Source organism: Papio anubis, chromosome 13, assembly GCF_008728515.1.
Source record: "Papio anubis isolate 15944 chromosome 13, Panubis1.0, whole genome shotgun sequence".
Classification (NCBI taxonomy): domain Eukaryota; kingdom Metazoa; phylum Chordata; class Mammalia; order Primates; family Cercopithecidae; genus Papio; species Papio anubis.
In genome coordinates, this window is record NC_044988.1 from 44701756 (window position 1) to 44718857 (window position 17102).

General features: G+C 42.2%; 2 protein-coding genes across 8 annotated transcripts in view; one reads left to right on the plus strand and one right to left on the minus strand.

Annotated features, from left to right (window-relative positions):
• PSIP1 (PC4 and SFRS1 interacting protein 1) overlaps positions 1 to 16703 on the minus strand; it is a 50616-nt gene extending 33913 nt beyond the window's left edge. For all 6 annotated transcript variants that reach the window (XM_009188733.1, XM_017949846.2, XM_009188734.2 and 3 more), the window contains exons 1-3: positions 16520 to 16703; positions 15828 to 16027; positions 12286 to 12362 (exon numbers count right to left, since the gene is read on the minus strand). In XM_009188733.1, the coding sequence (XP_009186997.1) occupies positions 12286 to 12362; positions 15828 to 15899 (149 nt within the window). In that variant the 5' untranslated portion in view covers positions 15900 to 16027; positions 16520 to 16703. The remainder of the gene's footprint in view (positions 1 to 12285; positions 12363 to 15827; positions 16028 to 16519) is intronic.
• Positions 1 to 17102, plus strand: part of CCDC171 (coiled-coil domain containing 171) — a 501053-nt gene that overhangs the window by 36139 nt on the left and 447812 nt on the right. For both annotated transcript variants that reach the window (XM_031654260.1, XM_031654264.1), the window contains exons 2-3: positions 7433 to 7516; positions 15584 to 15631. The gene's annotated coding sequence lies outside the window, so the exon portion shown is untranslated. The remainder of the gene's footprint in view (positions 1 to 7432; positions 7517 to 15583; positions 15632 to 17102) is intronic.

The window sequence follows — 17102 nt, forward strand, 5'->3', positions numbered from 1 at the left end:
TTGAGCTTTGTCTCACAAAATTAAGACATAGCAAACTCAAGCCTGTAATCCCAGCACTCTGGGAGGCCGAGACGGGCGGATCACGAGGTCAGGAGATCGAGACCATCCTGGCTAACACGGTGAAACCCCGTCTCTACTAAAAAATACAAAAAAACTAGCCGGGCGAGGTGGTGGGCGTCTGTAGTCCCAGCTACTCGGGAGGCTGAGGCAGGAGAATGGCATGAACCCGGGAGGCGGAGCTTGCAGTGAGCCGAGATCCGGCCACTGCACTCCAGCCTGGGCGACAGAGCGAGACTCCATCTCAAAAAAAAAAAAAAAAAGACATAGCAAAATGGTTTATTAACACAGAAAGTATTAATGAAACTATATTTATTCATAAAATGTAATGTTTGCATTTAGCTTTATTCACACCACCTCATTTTACACGTACCTTTTCATTACAATTGGTTTTTAATTTTGCTAAGTACGTTTTTTTAAAAAATTCACCCCTTACTCCTACTCCCAGATTCAGATTTACAAGTTGTACCTTTCACAAATTTTTTTTTTTTGGAGAGGGAGTCTCACTCGGTCGCCCAGGCTGGAGTGCAGTGGTGCAATCTAGGCTCACTGCAAGCTCCGCCTCCCAGGTTCACGCCATTCTCCTGCCTCAGCCTCCCGAGCAAGAAGCTGGGACTGCAGGCGCCCGCCACCACGCCTGGCTAATTTTTTCTATTTTCAGTAGAGATGGGGTTTCACCGTGTTAGCCAGGATGGTCTCGATCTCCTGCCCTCATTATCTGCCCGTCTCGGCCTCCCAAAGTTCTGGGATTACAGGCATAAGCCACTGCGGCCGGCCCTGTACCTTTCATTAACCATTACGGTTCAACTGATGTCATACATAAATTCACAAATCTTAATATACCAAAAATTAACTATGTCCTTCCAACTGAAAGACTTTTACAAATGTAAATTCATGATAAGTACAGAAAACTTTTAAATTTGCACATTTTTTTTTTAGTTTACATAATTCAACATCATTAAGTTATTCAGGAAATGTAGATCAAAAATCACAAGATACCACCCTCACTGCCACTCAGGCGGCCAAAAAATAACAAATAATAACAAGTGTTGGCAAGGATGTGGAGAAACTGGAACCCTCATATAATTGCTGGTTGGATGTTAAACGGTGCAGCTGATTTGGAAAGTCTGAGAGTTTCTCAAAATACTAAACATTAAGTTACATCTGACCCAGGAATTTTCTCCTAGAGAAATGAAAACTTATGTTCACAAAAAAACTTCGACACAAATGTTCACAGGATTATTCATGAAAGCCAAAAGTAAAAATAACTCAAATGTCTATCAAGTGATGAATAAATACAATACGGTAACTCAATATAAAGGAATATTTGACAATAAAAAGTAATAATGCACTATCACATCCAGGCGAGAGCATGGATGAACCTTGAAAATCATCATCCTAAGTGAGAAAAGCCAGCCACTGAAGACCACTTGTTCTAGGATTCCATCTTTTTTTTTTAGACAGAGTCTCGCTCTGTCACCCAGGCTAGAGTGCAGTGGTGCGATCTCAGCTCACTGCAACCTCTGCTTCCCAAGTTTAAGCAATTCTCCTGCCTCAGCCTCCTAAGTAGCTGGGATTACAGGCATGTGCAACCACACCTGGCTACTTTTTGTTATTTTTAGTAGAGATGGGGTTTCATCATGTTGTCCAGGCTGGTCTCGAACTCCTGACCTCAAGATCCGCCTGCCACAGCTGGGATTACAGGCATGAGCCACCGCACCCGGCGGATTCCATTTATAATGAAGTGCCCAGAATAGGAAGAAAGGAGGTTAGCTGCCACCTAGACCAAGGTGGGAAAGAAGATTTGGTAGAAATGGAAAGTAAATGGATACATGGTCTCTTTTTGGAGAAATGAATTATATTTTAATAAAGCTGTTAAAAGTTTTGACAATAACATATCCTATCAAAGAAAACCAATCCATAATTTCACTAACTCAATCTGTTTTCAGCCCACTTATTTGTATATATACATACACAACTACGCAATTTTAATGTATATGATACAAACATACTCAAAAGCAGACCTCTTCAAATTAAAATGAGTATCTTTTTTTTTTTGAGATAGAGTCTCGCTCTGTCGCCCAGGCTGGAATGCAGTGGCCGGATGTGAGCTCACTGCAAGGTTCACCTCCTGGTTTACGCCATTCTCCTGCCTCAGCCTCCCGAGTAGCTGGGGCTACAGGCGCCCGCCACCTCACCCGGCTAGTTTTTTGTTATTTTTTAGTAGAGACGGGGTTTCACCGTGTTAGCCAGGATGGTCTCGATCTCCTGACCTCATGATCCGCCCGTCTCGACCTCCCAGAGTGCTGGGATTACAGGCGTGAGCCACTGCGCCGGGCCTAAGATGAGTATCTTTTTATGTCAACAATTACTCAACACCTACACAGTACTTCACTAAATAGCTAAACCTACTGTTGGGCCATTTTCCATACCAAATTTTATATTATAAAATCACACTGCTGTAATAAACATATTGCTCAATCTCTACATCTATCTTCACAATAAATTCTAAGAATAAGTGGGTCGGCCCGGCACGGTGGCTCAAGCCTGTAATCCCAGCACTTTGGGAGGCTGAGACGGGCGGATCACGAGGTCAGGAGATCGAGACCATCCTGGCTAACATGGTGAAACCCCATCTCTACTAAAAAATACAAAACAAAAAAAATAGCCGGGCGAGGTGGCGGCCGCCTATAGTTCCAGCTACTCGGGAGGCTGAGGCAGGAGAATGGCGTAAACCCGGGAGGCAGAGCTTGCTTGCAGTGAGCTGAGATCCGGTCACTGCACTCCAGCCTGGGCGACAGAGCGAGACTCTGTCTCAAAAAAAAAAAAAAAGAGTAAGTAGGTCAAGCCAGGAATGGTGGCTCACATCTGTAATCCCAGCTCCAGCACTCTGGGAGGCCAACCTGAGGTCAGGAGCTCGAGACCAGCCTGGCCAACACGGCAAAACCCCATCTCTACTAAATATATAAAAGTTAGCCAGGCGTGATGGCGGGCACCTGTAATCCCAGCCACTAGGAAGGCTGAGGTAGGAGAATCGCCTGAACTCAGGAGGCAGAGGTTGCAGTGAGTCAAGATTGTGCCACTGCATTCCAGCCTGGGTGACAGAGTGATGCTCCATTTCAAAAAACAAAACAAAACAAAAACACTAAGAGTAAGTAGGTCAAAGATATGCTCAAGACTCATGAGCTCTTAATGAGACTTAAAAATGACAGAAGATGAAAAAAAAAAATCTTCCTTGGGCACACAGTCCTACGGGTTTGGTAAACAATGAACCAGATTAGTTTTTCGAGACATCACTATACTACTTCCCAAGGGTACAACCTTATGCAGCTGTGGTTTTGATGCATTCTTCAAAGCATTCCACTTTAAAATTACATATAAAAAAATCCTTAATACGCTAAGTAAAAGCAGGATATAATTATACATAATAGCAAATACCAAAAAATTGTAAAAGTCAGTCTGAAAGAAAATATATCAAAATGTTAACAGTAGGTCTGACTGATTCATTCTTCAAGGCATTTCATTTTAAAATAACATACCAAATGCTTAATACGCACATGCACACAAAAGCAGGGCATAACTATATACGACAGAAACTCCTTTAAAAAATGCATAGACAAGTTTGAAAAAAATACACCAAAATATTACCAGGTTTAGGGGTTTCTAAAAATAGGCATAAAAATGATTTGTTTCCTTTTATATTTTAAAAAATTTTAACAAGATACACATTCAAGGTAACTTATCTACCAAATTTCAGAGCTGAAAGGAAACTGAGGGATCACCAAAACCTCATTTTAAATATTAGAAAACTAAAATTCAAAAAGACGGACTCAGGCAAGGTCATCTACCTATTAAAACAGCAGAGTCTTAACTTGCAGTGTTCCTTAAAGAGGTTTTGGGCTTTCCTTGAACCACTGTAATACAGTCTTTGAAACATCTCCGAATAAAATATTCATGCTATTTCTCTATATGTACGAACTCAGACCTCAAACACCAATGTCAAAGCTTATAAGAGTCAAGACTAATGTAAAACATCCTAAGAAAACTGCAAATCATTAACTGAATTCAGTACTAGTTTTGTAATACTGAGGCAACTCAAATCCTACAATGTGTTTCTTACATGGCACACACTTTGAAGCCCTAAGTGTATACATGTGCATCCCTATTTTCCTAATGATTTATAAACAAAGAAAAGCAGTTATTTCTGTTAATTCATTTTTTGTGAGTAATATGTATACCCACAAGAACACACACAAAAATTCAGCTGTTACCCAACTAGAACCCTTTTTTTTTTTTTTTTGAGACAGAGTATCGCTGTCGCCCAGGCTGGAGTGCAGTGGCCGGATCTCAGCTCACTGCAAGCTCCACCTCCCGGGTTTACGCCATTCTCCTGCCTCAGCCTCCCGAGTACTGGGACTACAGACGCCCACCACCTCGCCCAGCTAGTTTTTTGTATTTTTGAGTAGAGACGGGGTTTCACCATGTTAGCCAGGATGGTCTCGATCTCCTGACCTCGTGATCCACCCATCTCGGCCTCCCAAAGTGCTGGGATTACAGGCTTGAGCCACCGCGCCCGGCTAGAACGCTTAAAAGAAACAAGTCACAGGCCAGGCATGATGGCTCATGCCTGTAATCCCAACACTTTGGGAAGCTGAGGTGGGAGGATCACTCAAACCCAGGAGTTCGAGACCGGCCTGGCCAACATGGTGAAACCCGTCTCTACTGAAAATACAAAAATTAGCTGGGCTTGGTAGTGCGTGCCTATAATCCTAGCTACCCAAGGAAGCTGAGGCAGGAGAATCACTTGAACCCGGGAGGCAGAGGTTGCAGTGAGCGAAGATCACGCCACAGCACTCCAGCCTGGGTGACAAAGCGAGAGACTGTCTCAAAAAAAAGAGTCACTTATACAAAACAGAAATCCTATCAGAGCCAAATATATGAAGCTCAAAACAATAACTGTTGCCAAGTAATATTGCTAAACAGAAAAATCCCATTTTTAACAACATATTGATTCTAACTTGCTGCTTCATTTCTACGTTACTAAATCACAAAATATGAAAGTTTATTATAAATATTTTATATTTTATAATAGCATGTATTATTCTATAATAGAAAAATGATTCAACAGACAATTGAATATGCATGCACTATTAGTCATGAACCTGCTGGTAAAAAGAGATCAATAGGGCCAGGCGTGGTGGCTCACGCCTGTAATCCCAGCACTTTGGAGGCCGAGGTGGGCGGATCATGACGTCAGGGGATCAAGACCATCCTGGCTGACACAGGGAAGCCCTGTCTCCACTAAAAATACAAAAAAATTAGCTGGGCATGGTATCGGGCACCTGTAGTCCCAGCTACTAGGGAGGCTGAGGCAGGAGAATGGCATTAACCTGGGAGTCGGAGCTTGCTTCGAGCGGAGATCGCACCACTGCCACCGCACTCCAGCCTGGGCGACAGTGAGACTCTGCCTCAAAAAATAAAAATAAAAAATAAAAAAGAGATGAATAAACAGTTCATCTCATTATTTGGTGTAAAATTTAAGAGAAATCATACAAGTCCCACACCAATACATGCAGCTATGAAACTTGTATAGAAGAACTACCGTAGAAGAAAAAAAACCCTATCCTATGATTCATTACTTTATTTTCTTCTTGTGACCACTGTCAGTACCTCTGCATTGACCTTCACTCCTAAAACTATAAATTAGATGGGTTTTAAAACAGCCTGTGATGTATATTTAAAGTTCCTAAAACTAAGCACCCAACTTCTTTGCATTAAGACAATTAAGAGCAGTAAGGAGGAAAAAACAGCAAAATATCTTTATTTAAATTTTCTAGACTTCAAAGATATAGAGCTAGATAGGAATATTCCCTGAATTAGCAAAGGTAATTAGTCAGCAAACCTCAAACTGAGCTGCATTTCAACTTAATAAATACTACTAGTAGAAGTCTTAGAAAAATGGGTAAATCCCCACAAGTCTTGTTCCCAAAATGAAACATAAGTTTGCCAAAGCTGAACATTTTAAATAAATAATAGCTGCTATTTAGTCTTCAATACATGCCAAGCATTGTTCTAAGCATTTTTCATGTCATGTCTTACTAGCATCCCATAATTCTGAGGCAAGATATTATTATCCCCACTTTACAAACGAGAAAGAAAAAAACACAAATATAAGTAACCTGCCCAAGATTATATAGCAGGTAAGTGGCAGTCAGGATTCAAAAACAAACTTCTGATCTAGTTGTCTTAAACTCTACATAAACGTTGGCTAATGGACAGCAGATGCATAATCGACAACTGACTTTATCTAGTGCACGAAGCTTTCAATCACCAAATATTTATTTAACAGCTACTAAGTGCCAGGCACTTAAGTTAATGATGACAAGACAGACAAGGTCCCTGCTGATCCAGCTCTTCGAGTGTGGGTGAGAAAAAGAAAAAAGGAAAAAAAAAAAATTCAGTCATTGTTGCAATGGAGAAAATAAACACGAGGAGGAGGATGTGAGCTAAGATCTAAATGACTTCAAATATTCGATGGCATAACCTTTCCTGCAAAGGGAAAACAAAAGACCTGAGACAAGATGAGGCTTATTTGTACAACAGAAATAAGCGGTGAAAAATGTAATAAGGCTGGAGAGGTAAGCATGGGCTAGTTCGTATAGGGTTTTACAAATAGCATTTGTAGGTAGTTTTTGGTTTTGATTCATTGCTAATGTTAAAATAGGGAGTCACTGAAAGTTTTCAGTAAAATGACATGATCTAATTGGGATATAAAGATCTCTTTGACTAGAGAGTTGTACCTCTGTATCCGTAAGATTGTGGATTATCCTTCCCCCATGCCTACAGATACCAAAATTCATGGATGTTTAAGTCTCTTACATAAAACAGCACATATATATAATGCACACCCTCCCATATACTTTAAATCAGGGATCCCCAGTCCCCGGGCCAAGGACCAGTACCCATCCGTGGCCTGTTAGGAACCAGGCTACACAGCAGAAGGCAGGCATTACCACCTGAGCTCTGTGTCCTGTCAGATCAGTGGCAGCATTAGATCCTCACAGAAGCACAAACCCTATTGTGAACTGCACATGCGAGGGATCTAGGCTGAGTGCTCCTTATAAGAATCTAAGTAATGCCTGCTGATCTGAGGTGGAACAGTTTTCATCCCAAAACCATCCCCGCAAACCCCCGCGGAAAAAATGTCTTCCACCACTGCTTTAAATCATCTCCAGATAACTTACAATACCTAATACAATGTAAATGCTATATAGTTGTTAACATTGCATTAAGGTAACGACAAGGAAAAAAAACTATACATATTCAGTACAGCCATAACCATCTTTTTCCCCCAAATATTTTCTATCTGTGACAGGTTGACTCCATGAATACAGAACCCACAGATACAGCAGGCCAACTGTATATGAAGAGTGGAAACTGAAACCAACATAGAGTATAAGTAAGTAAAAAAAAAAATTTAATTTTTTTACCCCCCAAGACAGGGTCCTACTATGTTGCAAGCCTGATTTGAACTCCTGGGCTCAAGGGATCCTCCTGCCTCAGCCTCCTGAGTAGCTAGGACTACAGGAATGTCCCAGTGTGCCCAGCTTAGGACATTATTTACAGAAGTCATTATGCATGGACTTGAATTATACAAAGATGATCAAGAGTGGACAGATCCGAATGCATCTGAAAGGAAAAGAAGAGGCCGGGCGCGGTGGCTCAAGCCTGTAATCCCAGCACTTTGGGAGGCCGAGACGGGCGGATCACGAGGTCAGGAGATCGAGACCATCCTGGCTAACACGGTGAAACCCCGTCTCTACTAAAAATACAAAAAAACTAGCCGGGTGAGGTGGCGGGCGCCTGTAGTCCCAGCTACTCGGGAGGCTGAGGCAGGAGAATGGCATAAACCTGGGAGACAGAGCTTGCAGTGAGCTGAGATCCGGCCACTGTACTCCAGCCTGGGTGACAGAGCGAGACTCCGTCTCAAAAAAAAAAAAAAGAAAGGAAAAGAAGATTTGCTGACTGACTAGATGTAGAAAGGGGAAAGACTGTAATATGTAATCAAGGATAATACCAAGACTTGGCTTCAGCAAGAATTGAGTCTACGTCATTCCCACTTACTAAAAATCTCCTTGAATATGTTACGTTTAAAATATCTAGTACACGGTCACAGTTAGGGCTCATTGTCTAATATTCAAAACTTGATTGCTGAACATTTACTATGAATGTCCTAAGTAAAATCAGATGTTTGTAGGCCAGGAAAAGAATGCAGTTACAAAAGAATTCTGCTCTAAATTAACAATTAAAAAATCTTAATCTATAAATCAGTTATGAATTAGTACAATTTTCCAAATACCCCTTTCTTCTTGTATGTTCTTACTATCCCATCTCCCTAACTCCTGGCTAGCAGACTAAACTACTTATGCAAAATCCAAACTAAAAAGTTCAAACAGGCCAGGCACAGTGGCTCATATCTGTAATCCCAGCACTTTGGGAGGCCAAGGCAGGTGGATTACTTGAGGTGAGGAGTTTGAGACCAGCCTGGCCAACATGGTGATAACCCTATCTCTACTAAAAATACAAAAATTAGCTGGGTGTGGTGGCGGGTGCCTGTCATCCCGGCTACTTGGGAGGCTGACGCAGGGGAAACGCTTGTATCTGGGAGGCAGAGGTTACAATGAGCGGAGATTGTGCCACTGCACTCCAGCCTGGGCAACAGAGGAGACACCATTTCAAAAAAAAAAAAAAAAAAATCAAGTAGCCTGTAATCTCAGCACTTTGGGAGGCTAAGGCAGGAGGATCACTTGAAACCAGGCCCAGGAGACCAGTCTGGGCCATGTAGCAAGACTCTGTCTCTAAATAATAACAACAATAATAATAATAATAAAAAATACAAAAATTAGTCAACTACTGTAGTATCAGCTACTTGGGAAGTTGAGATGGGAGCATCACTTGGGCCCAGGAGTTAAAAGGCTACAGTCAACTATGATCACCACTGTGCTCCATCCTGGGCCACAGAATGAGACTTATCTCAAAAAAAAAAAACTTCGAATAACTACCCTCCCAAATTTTGAGGGGAAAAAAGATCATCAGCAACTTAGTTTCCAAAAATTAATCTTTTTCGTTTTTTAGAGACAGAGTCTCACTCTGTCACCCAGGCTGGAGTGCAATGACATGATCTCACCACACCCTCTGCCTCCTGGGTTCAAGCAATTCTCCTGCTTCAGTCTCCCGAGAAGCTGGGACTATAGGTATACACCACCACGCCCAGCTAATTTTTATATTTTCAGTAGAGATGGGGTTTCACAATATTGGCCAGGCTGGTCTTGAACTCCTGACCTCGTGATCCTCCCGCCTCAGCCTCCCAAAACGCTGGCATTACAGGCCTAAGCCACCACGCCCAGCCCAAAATTAATCTCAAGTCACTGCCAGACCAACATACATATGGGGCAGCACTGCTTTTCCAAAGACAAATGATATAAGAACACTTAGGCAAAAACCAAGTGCATTTGGAAATGAAAATTCAGTATCATTAACTTAACTTTAAAGTTAAATACATTTGAATTCCTTGAATATATCCTAAATTCTTGAATTATTAGTAATTCATTGTCTTCATTAACTACCTAATTACCTATTAACTAAACAACAGTTAGGTTTAGTTACTTGGTTTAGTTTGCTTTGGTTTAAAGCGTACATATATTTGGCCAGGCCACGCTTGTAATCCCAGCACTTTGGGAGGCAGGTGGGCAGATCATGAGGTCAGGAGATCGAGACCACGGTGAAACCCCATCTCTACTAAAAATACAAAAAATTAGCCGGGCGTGGTGGCGGGCACCTATAGTCCCAGTTACTCAAGAGGCTAAGGCAGAAGAATGGCATGAACCCGGGAGGTGGAGCTTGCAGTGAGCAGAGATGGTGCTACATTCCAGCCTGGGCAACGGATTGAGACTCTGCCTCAAAAAAAAAAAAAAAAAAAAAAAAAAAAAGGGTACATATATTTATAATGTGAAAATCCTTTCAAATGCTAGGGAAGGGATAATCATTCCTCTTCTGAATTTAAAATAGTAATGTAAGAAGGGACTGTGTGTTCTATAAAACTATAAGGATATATAGAAGTATAAAATCTGTTCCATTTCAGGCTGGGCATGGTGGCTCACGCCTGTAATCCCAGCACTTTCGGAGGCCGAGGCAGACTGATCATGAGGTCAGGAGATCGAGAGCATCCTGGCTAACACGGTGAAACCCCATCTCTACTAAAAATACAAAAAATTAGCTGGGCATGGTGACGGGTGCCTGTAGTCCCATCTACCGGGGAGGCTGACGCAGGAGAATGGCATAAACACGGGAGGCGGAGCTTGCAGTGAGCGGAGATCGCGCCACTGCACTCCAGCCTGGGCAACAGAGCAAGACAACATCTCAAAAAAAAAAAGATCTGTTCCATTTCAGACAAAAATCAGAATTAAAGAATTCTAAGCTTATAAAACTGAAAAATGCTAAGGAATGTCCACTCACATTACCACAGTATTTCCAAACTTCAATTTCCAGATCAGAATCCAAACTTCCAGATCAGAATCATCTGGAAGGCTTGTTAAAACAGATTTTTGGCTCCACACTCACAGCTTGATTCAGTAGGTCTAGAGTAAGGCTTAAGAACTTTTTTTTTTTTTTTTGAGACAAGGTCTGCAATGGTGAGATCTTGGCTCACTGCAAGCTTTGCCTTCCCAGCTCAGGTGATGGTTCCACCTCAGCCTCTGGAGCAGCTGGGACCACATGTGTGTGCCACTACAAACGGCTAATTTTTGTATTTTTTGTAGAGACACAATTTCACCATGCTGCAGGCTGGTCTCCAAACTCCTAACTCAAGCGATCCTCCCGCCTTGGCCTCCCAAAGTGTTGGGATTACAGGTATGAGCCACCACACGAAGCCAAGAACTTACATTTTAACTAAAGTTCCCATGAGATGCTAATGGTGCTAGACCTGACAACACACTTTGAAAAGCCCTACTCTAATATACACTGCACAATTTTCCATTAAAAGATACCTTTGTCCTCTACTAAATTTACTAAAGAGTTTCTTTAGAGTATCCCATGGAATCAGAAATTTATCACTTCTTAAAAATTCTATTATTATACATAGAATACACTTGAACCTAATTCTAATTATGATGAAGGCCAAATCAATTCTGGATCCAAAGTTGTATTTTTTAAAAAACTAATTATGAAATATTGTACTATACTTTTAAAATAAAATATCCAGAACTGGTCAGTCTACAGACAGTAGACTAGTGGTCGTTTAGGGTTGGAGAGGGGAAAGTGATCAACAATAGGTTATGATAGTAAATATACTAAAATCTATTGACTTACACACTTTAAGCAGGTGAACTTCTTTGTAAGTTCCATCTCAATAAAGCTATTAAAGACATTGTGTGAAAGTTTATACAGTAGCTAAGCAACATTAAACCAAATATTGCCATCGTAGCCACTCTTAGGAATAGGTCATTCTAATCAGAATAGCAATAGTTTGTTTCTCCTCATCCCAGGTAAACAACACTACCAAAATTATGACAGACTCCAAACTTCAAGTCCAGAATCAACCAGATCATATAGTATTTGCAAGGCCATTAAATTATAGGTACGTAGGAATATTCTTTGGGAAATTAATGGTAGCCTCCAGAGTGATCCCATGCACTTGGCAGTAACATGCTTCAACATTCAGCTGCAATTTTTGAAAAATTTGCTTCACCACATTAGTTCTCTGCCCACATATCCATCAGAGGCAGCAGAGCTTCAGGGACGATATAAACACAAGGAGGGAACTATCTAGACTTCCTCTTCTCACCTTCCCCACAATATACACAGTTTGTATATCTGATATCATAAAACCAAAAATTAGGTACCAAGTAGTCCTTATAAAAAGCACTTACTGCATAGGAATATTAGATAACTTATTAAAACTTTCCCTATATATTTTCATCCATCAATCATTCTTATTGCTGAGAGAATTTCTACTTTCCTTTTTGGTTAAGGAAATATCAATTCCAATAAAAAATAAACCTACAGCATCTGTAAACACTACCTTAAAAATAGAGACTTAAAGGCTCTTTCCAAAGTTCAAAGATTTTAAAGTTTCCTATTACGTTACTATTTCCCCCTTGAATTAATGTCTACTGCCCAATAACCCTGTTAAATTAGCTCTGATTTGCCTTTAAAGCTAACAGGACTTACGTTTCATGAGTTCCAAAAAAGAAAATGGGTAGTTTGTTTGTGGGTGGCTTTACAGCTCCATCAGGAACTTCATCTACCTAAAAGAAAAGTGAGAAAAATTAAAATATTTTAAAACACACACACCTCAACATTTATCTGAATAAACGAGAGCAAAACATCCAAAAAGGATCTGTTATAAAATGGACCAGTTCTGCCGGCCCATAATCTCCTATCCCCAAATCTGAAACCCAAGAAACTCTGAAAACCAAAATTTCTGTTAAAACTCATTTGGTGGCAAAACCTGGACTGACACTGCGGGTATCAGTCATTTCTTTTGTCCACCTACTGTTTCCACTGTTCTTTGCAGATAATTAAGATTATCATGTGCTATTCCAGACCACACCAGAAGCAAAATATATGGTATATGTACTCTCCCTGCCTTCCTAAAATCCCAAAATTTGGAATTATTAATCATATCATCATTTCAGATAAGGAGTCTGAATCTATTTGACAACCCTAAATGTTAGTTCTGCAGGAAATCTATACAAATAACAGAATAATGTAAAAGCAGACATTGACAAAAGTTTAAATTAGTACCTCCCGAAGTCTGAAAAGCTTATGAAAAGATCCTTCGCTAATATGCCTGAATCACACGAGGCTAGCTGTTCCTTTTTCACTGCTCTTTCAACCTTTTAAATTATGTAAGGCAGAAATCATCAGGTGCTATCACATCTAATATATCCATAATACTTGTTACTTTCCCTTATCAATAAAGGAAAAGCAGACCTCAGGACTAAAGCAGTACTACTTAGCTAAAATTTAACAACATGTCGGCCAGGCATGGTGGCTCACGCCTGTAATCCCAGCACTTTGGGAGGCTGAGGCTGGTGGATCATGAGGTCAGGAATTCAAGACCGGCCTGAGCAATATGGTGAAACCCCATCTCCACTAAAAATACAAAAATTAGCCCAGCGCGATGGCAGGTGCCTGTAATCTCAGCTACTCGGGAGGCTGAGGCAGGAGAAACGCTTGAACCTGGGCAGCAGAGGTTGCAGTGAGCCAAGATGACGCCACTGAACTCAAGCCTGGGTGACAGAGTGAGACTCTGTCTTAAAACAAAAAACAAACAAAAAAAAGAATTTAACATCATATCTATTTTAAATGTCATAATTTTCATAATTTCAGAAACACTTCAATTTGAAAATCAGCTGACTTTGTTAAGAAGGGGGCTGACCATTAAAGGACCTACTATCCCCTCTGTAATCATTATGGTGTTGCAGAAAAGACCATGAGGATGACTGAACTGGTTATTTGTGAGGGAAGTCTAAAGGCTCTCACACATCAACAGAATCATTACCACCCAGTATCTCTAGGGACCTATTTCCCCACCAATATGATGAAGATCACACCTGTTATCTGAACTTTGTGGGAAGGTCCCGATAATTGCAAAAATGCTTAATCCCTTAAGATATAATTTCTGTTAACCCAGTTCATATGCTTCTTTCTGCTAGCAAACAGCTTTAAGAGTTTATGCAAATACCTAGCACCTATATCCTTTAACAAATGCCAGGCAAAATTCGATTTTTTTAAATGATTATTACTGGTAAAGGATTATGTACATGAATGTTTAAGACTTAAAAATTAAAGTCTGGGACATGTAGACAGAAATGTTAAAGCAAAAATTGCAACAAGAGGTGTCACCTTTACAGCTCAGACTTTAAATATGTACTCTAAACTCTCTAGAGCAAAGATTTCAAATTTCTAATGAAGACAGAAAAAGGAAATCATTGTTGGACACAGAATACATCAAAACTAAATGCAGCTGTTTCTCAGAACAAAATGACGGGGAAAAGGGAAAAGACAAACACTTCCCTTCCAATCCAAATGAATTGTTAAATAAGGAAAACACTGTGGTCTTCCAAAGGCTACCCTATTTTATTTTCAGTACCACTCTTAGTCACTTAACGTGAGCGTGGGGAGGGTGATTTGGGAGATTTTTAAAACATTTCATTGGCTTTCAACTGCACTGTGGCATGCAAATCAGAATACAGATGTATTAGACAATCTCAGATTTTCAAACACCTCAAAATAAACAAGGATACCTCGATAATCATGAAAAAGTGTATTAGAGGGGCCTTAAACCTGATCAGTTTCCCTAGGCTCCATTTGAACATGAATTGTGTGCATTATATGTACTACAGGCTGTGGAGGGTATAAAGAAATTCCATTTAAGGTTGTTGCCCTCAGGCTCACAATATACTTGGAAGTCAAAGCATACACAGAGTAAGAATTAAAACAAAAGATTATCACGAAAGGAATAGATTAGAAAGTAAAATATATAGACAAGGATTATGACTAAGGATTGTTCAAGTAAGACTGCACCGAAAAGGCAGACTTTATAGGCAAGGAAAAAAGCTTTGGAAGGAAACTTGTGAACAGGAGTCTACGTAGAGCAGCTAGATGGAAGAAAGTCAAGGAACAGTGATCATTTTACACTTGGATGGCACTCTCAAATCCTAGACAGGACTCTGTTATCTAATGGGTGTTTTCCCCCATTCCTCTTCCCTGCTGACATAACTAAAACTATAGAATTTAATTATTTTTAAGAAACACATTTTCAAAGGAGAGTAAATTAGTCGAAAATAAATGGCTTGGAAAAATACAACTTCAGAACACCATATAGTATATTTTTAAAGGATCTCGAGTTTACCCAATCTAATGGACTGCAACATATTTTAGGTCCTATCTATCACTGTTTGAGAGCCTGGGTACCACCATAAACAAAAATACCCCTTTTTCTAAAAATGGAGCGTATATTTTTAAACAGTCTCAATTCCTAAATGTCACAAAACATCCTGGGTCCTTAATCATTTCTCTGTACCACTACATGTGAACTCAGGAATCTGGTCCACACCTCCTTTTTGCCTATTGGAAACAAAAAGGTAAAACAACAACTTCAAGGTCATAAACACCTCAAATAAAAAGGGGGAAATGAATTTTCTGGCCCTTCCTCGGTGCTAAACTACTGTAATACTTTCAAGAATATCCAGTCCTGAATCTCTGTATTAAACAAGCAAATCCAGAAGGCCTCATCAAGTACAAGGTATTTTTTTTAAAACCCTGTAAATGCAATTTAACCACATACGCACTTCTCTGACATCCAAGAGTTTGTGTGTAATCTGCACAAATTCCAGATATTTTGTACTTGATCCAAAATTACGGAAATGTCAATGTTTCAATAATTTTTAAACAAAATTCATTCTTTATTATTTCACCTACAATGGAATATTAACTAGTAACGTATTTAAATATTTCCTAGGAAAAAAATCTGTCCAAGTCGGCCAATAAACCATAGAGAAATACACAGGTATGTAGAAATGTCTGAATTTTTATAATTACATGGGAGATTATTGGGTAAAAAACTAAAATGAAAAATCAGGTTACAAATGAGACTAAAGCGAGGGAGAGAAAGGACAGAGGAAAAAAATGAAGAGACACGGTGGGCAGCAGGCCTCCGGGGAAGAGGGTAGCACTGCTAAGCGCAAGGGCTACAAATCACTTACTCGAGCTGGCCAATGGGGATAACCTTTCATCTTGGCGAAGATGAGGTCTCCAGGTTTGAAATCGCGAGTCATGTTTCGGGGGCGAGACCGGGGGTCCGAAGCCCGGGAGGCAGCGAGGAGATGCGGCGGCGCGGGGATGCGGGCGGCGGACACTGGCCGCCCACGGGCGGGGGATGATGCCTCGGGGCGTCCCGACGCGCCTGCCAGGGAGAGCACCGAGGGCGGTTAAAGCGAAGAAGCCCGAAGGGAGGGGCCGCAAGGGGAGGGGGAGGGGAGCCAGCGGGTGGGGGTGGCAGAGCGAGGGGAGGGCCGCCTCCCGCTCCTCCCCCGCCAGTGCGCTGCCTCCGCGCCGGGGCAGGTCCTCCGCCCCGCCACCGAAGAGACGCCACCACCTGAGGCGGGGATGCTGCCCGGCCCGAAATCTCCCATCCGCTCGCCCCATCTTTCTCCGGGCTTTTTCCACCGGGCTTAAGCCCCAGAAGGGAGGGGTTGCATGGGAGAGAAAAAGGCAGGGATTCCGAGAGGCGAGCGGCCCCCTTCCGCCCACGCAAGGCCTCCCCCGCAACCTGCTGCCCAGCGACTGCAGCCTCGGCCCCCTCGGCTCCCGGGCGGGCCGCGTCCACTTCTCCGCTACAGCCAGGAGCGAGGCCACCGAGGGGGGGGGGCGGGGCGAGTCCCCGTCGCCCGCTCACCTGCCGGGGCCGCGGGCGCCGACGCTGCGGTTGCTGGCCGGTCGCCTTTACCCGCGTCCACGCAAGCCACCTGCGCCACCAGCTGCCGCAGAGGCGTCTCAACGACTCGGAATCGCAACCGCGCCGCCGCTGCCGCCGCCGTAGCTGCGCTGCTCCCGCGCGGCTCCCGCTCGGCGCCCGCTAGCACTGGGGCGCGACCACCTGCTTACCGAGAGAGGGGGGATGATGCAGCACCCGGCGAAGGCGTGTGGCTCCGAAGCCGATTTTCTGAAAACCCTAAGTCCCCAAGTTCGCTTTCATGTAACAAGTGCATGCAGATGGAGAGGGAGACGCAAGCGAAGAAGAAAGGACTGGGCGAAAATAGCTCGGCCTGCCGCAAGTTCCCCCTGCGGTTTGCAGAGTGGTCGGGCCCGGCCCGCCCCTGCTGGCCTCTCTGCGTGTGTGTATTTGTATGTGTACTGTATGTAAAAGGCGGGGAGGGAGGAAATGATTGTTGTGGACGCGGTTTGGGGGCGGGTATCCGGGCCTGTATCCCTTGGCTGCGTGTTAGGGAGAAACTGGCAGTAAAGCTTCATGTTCTTGT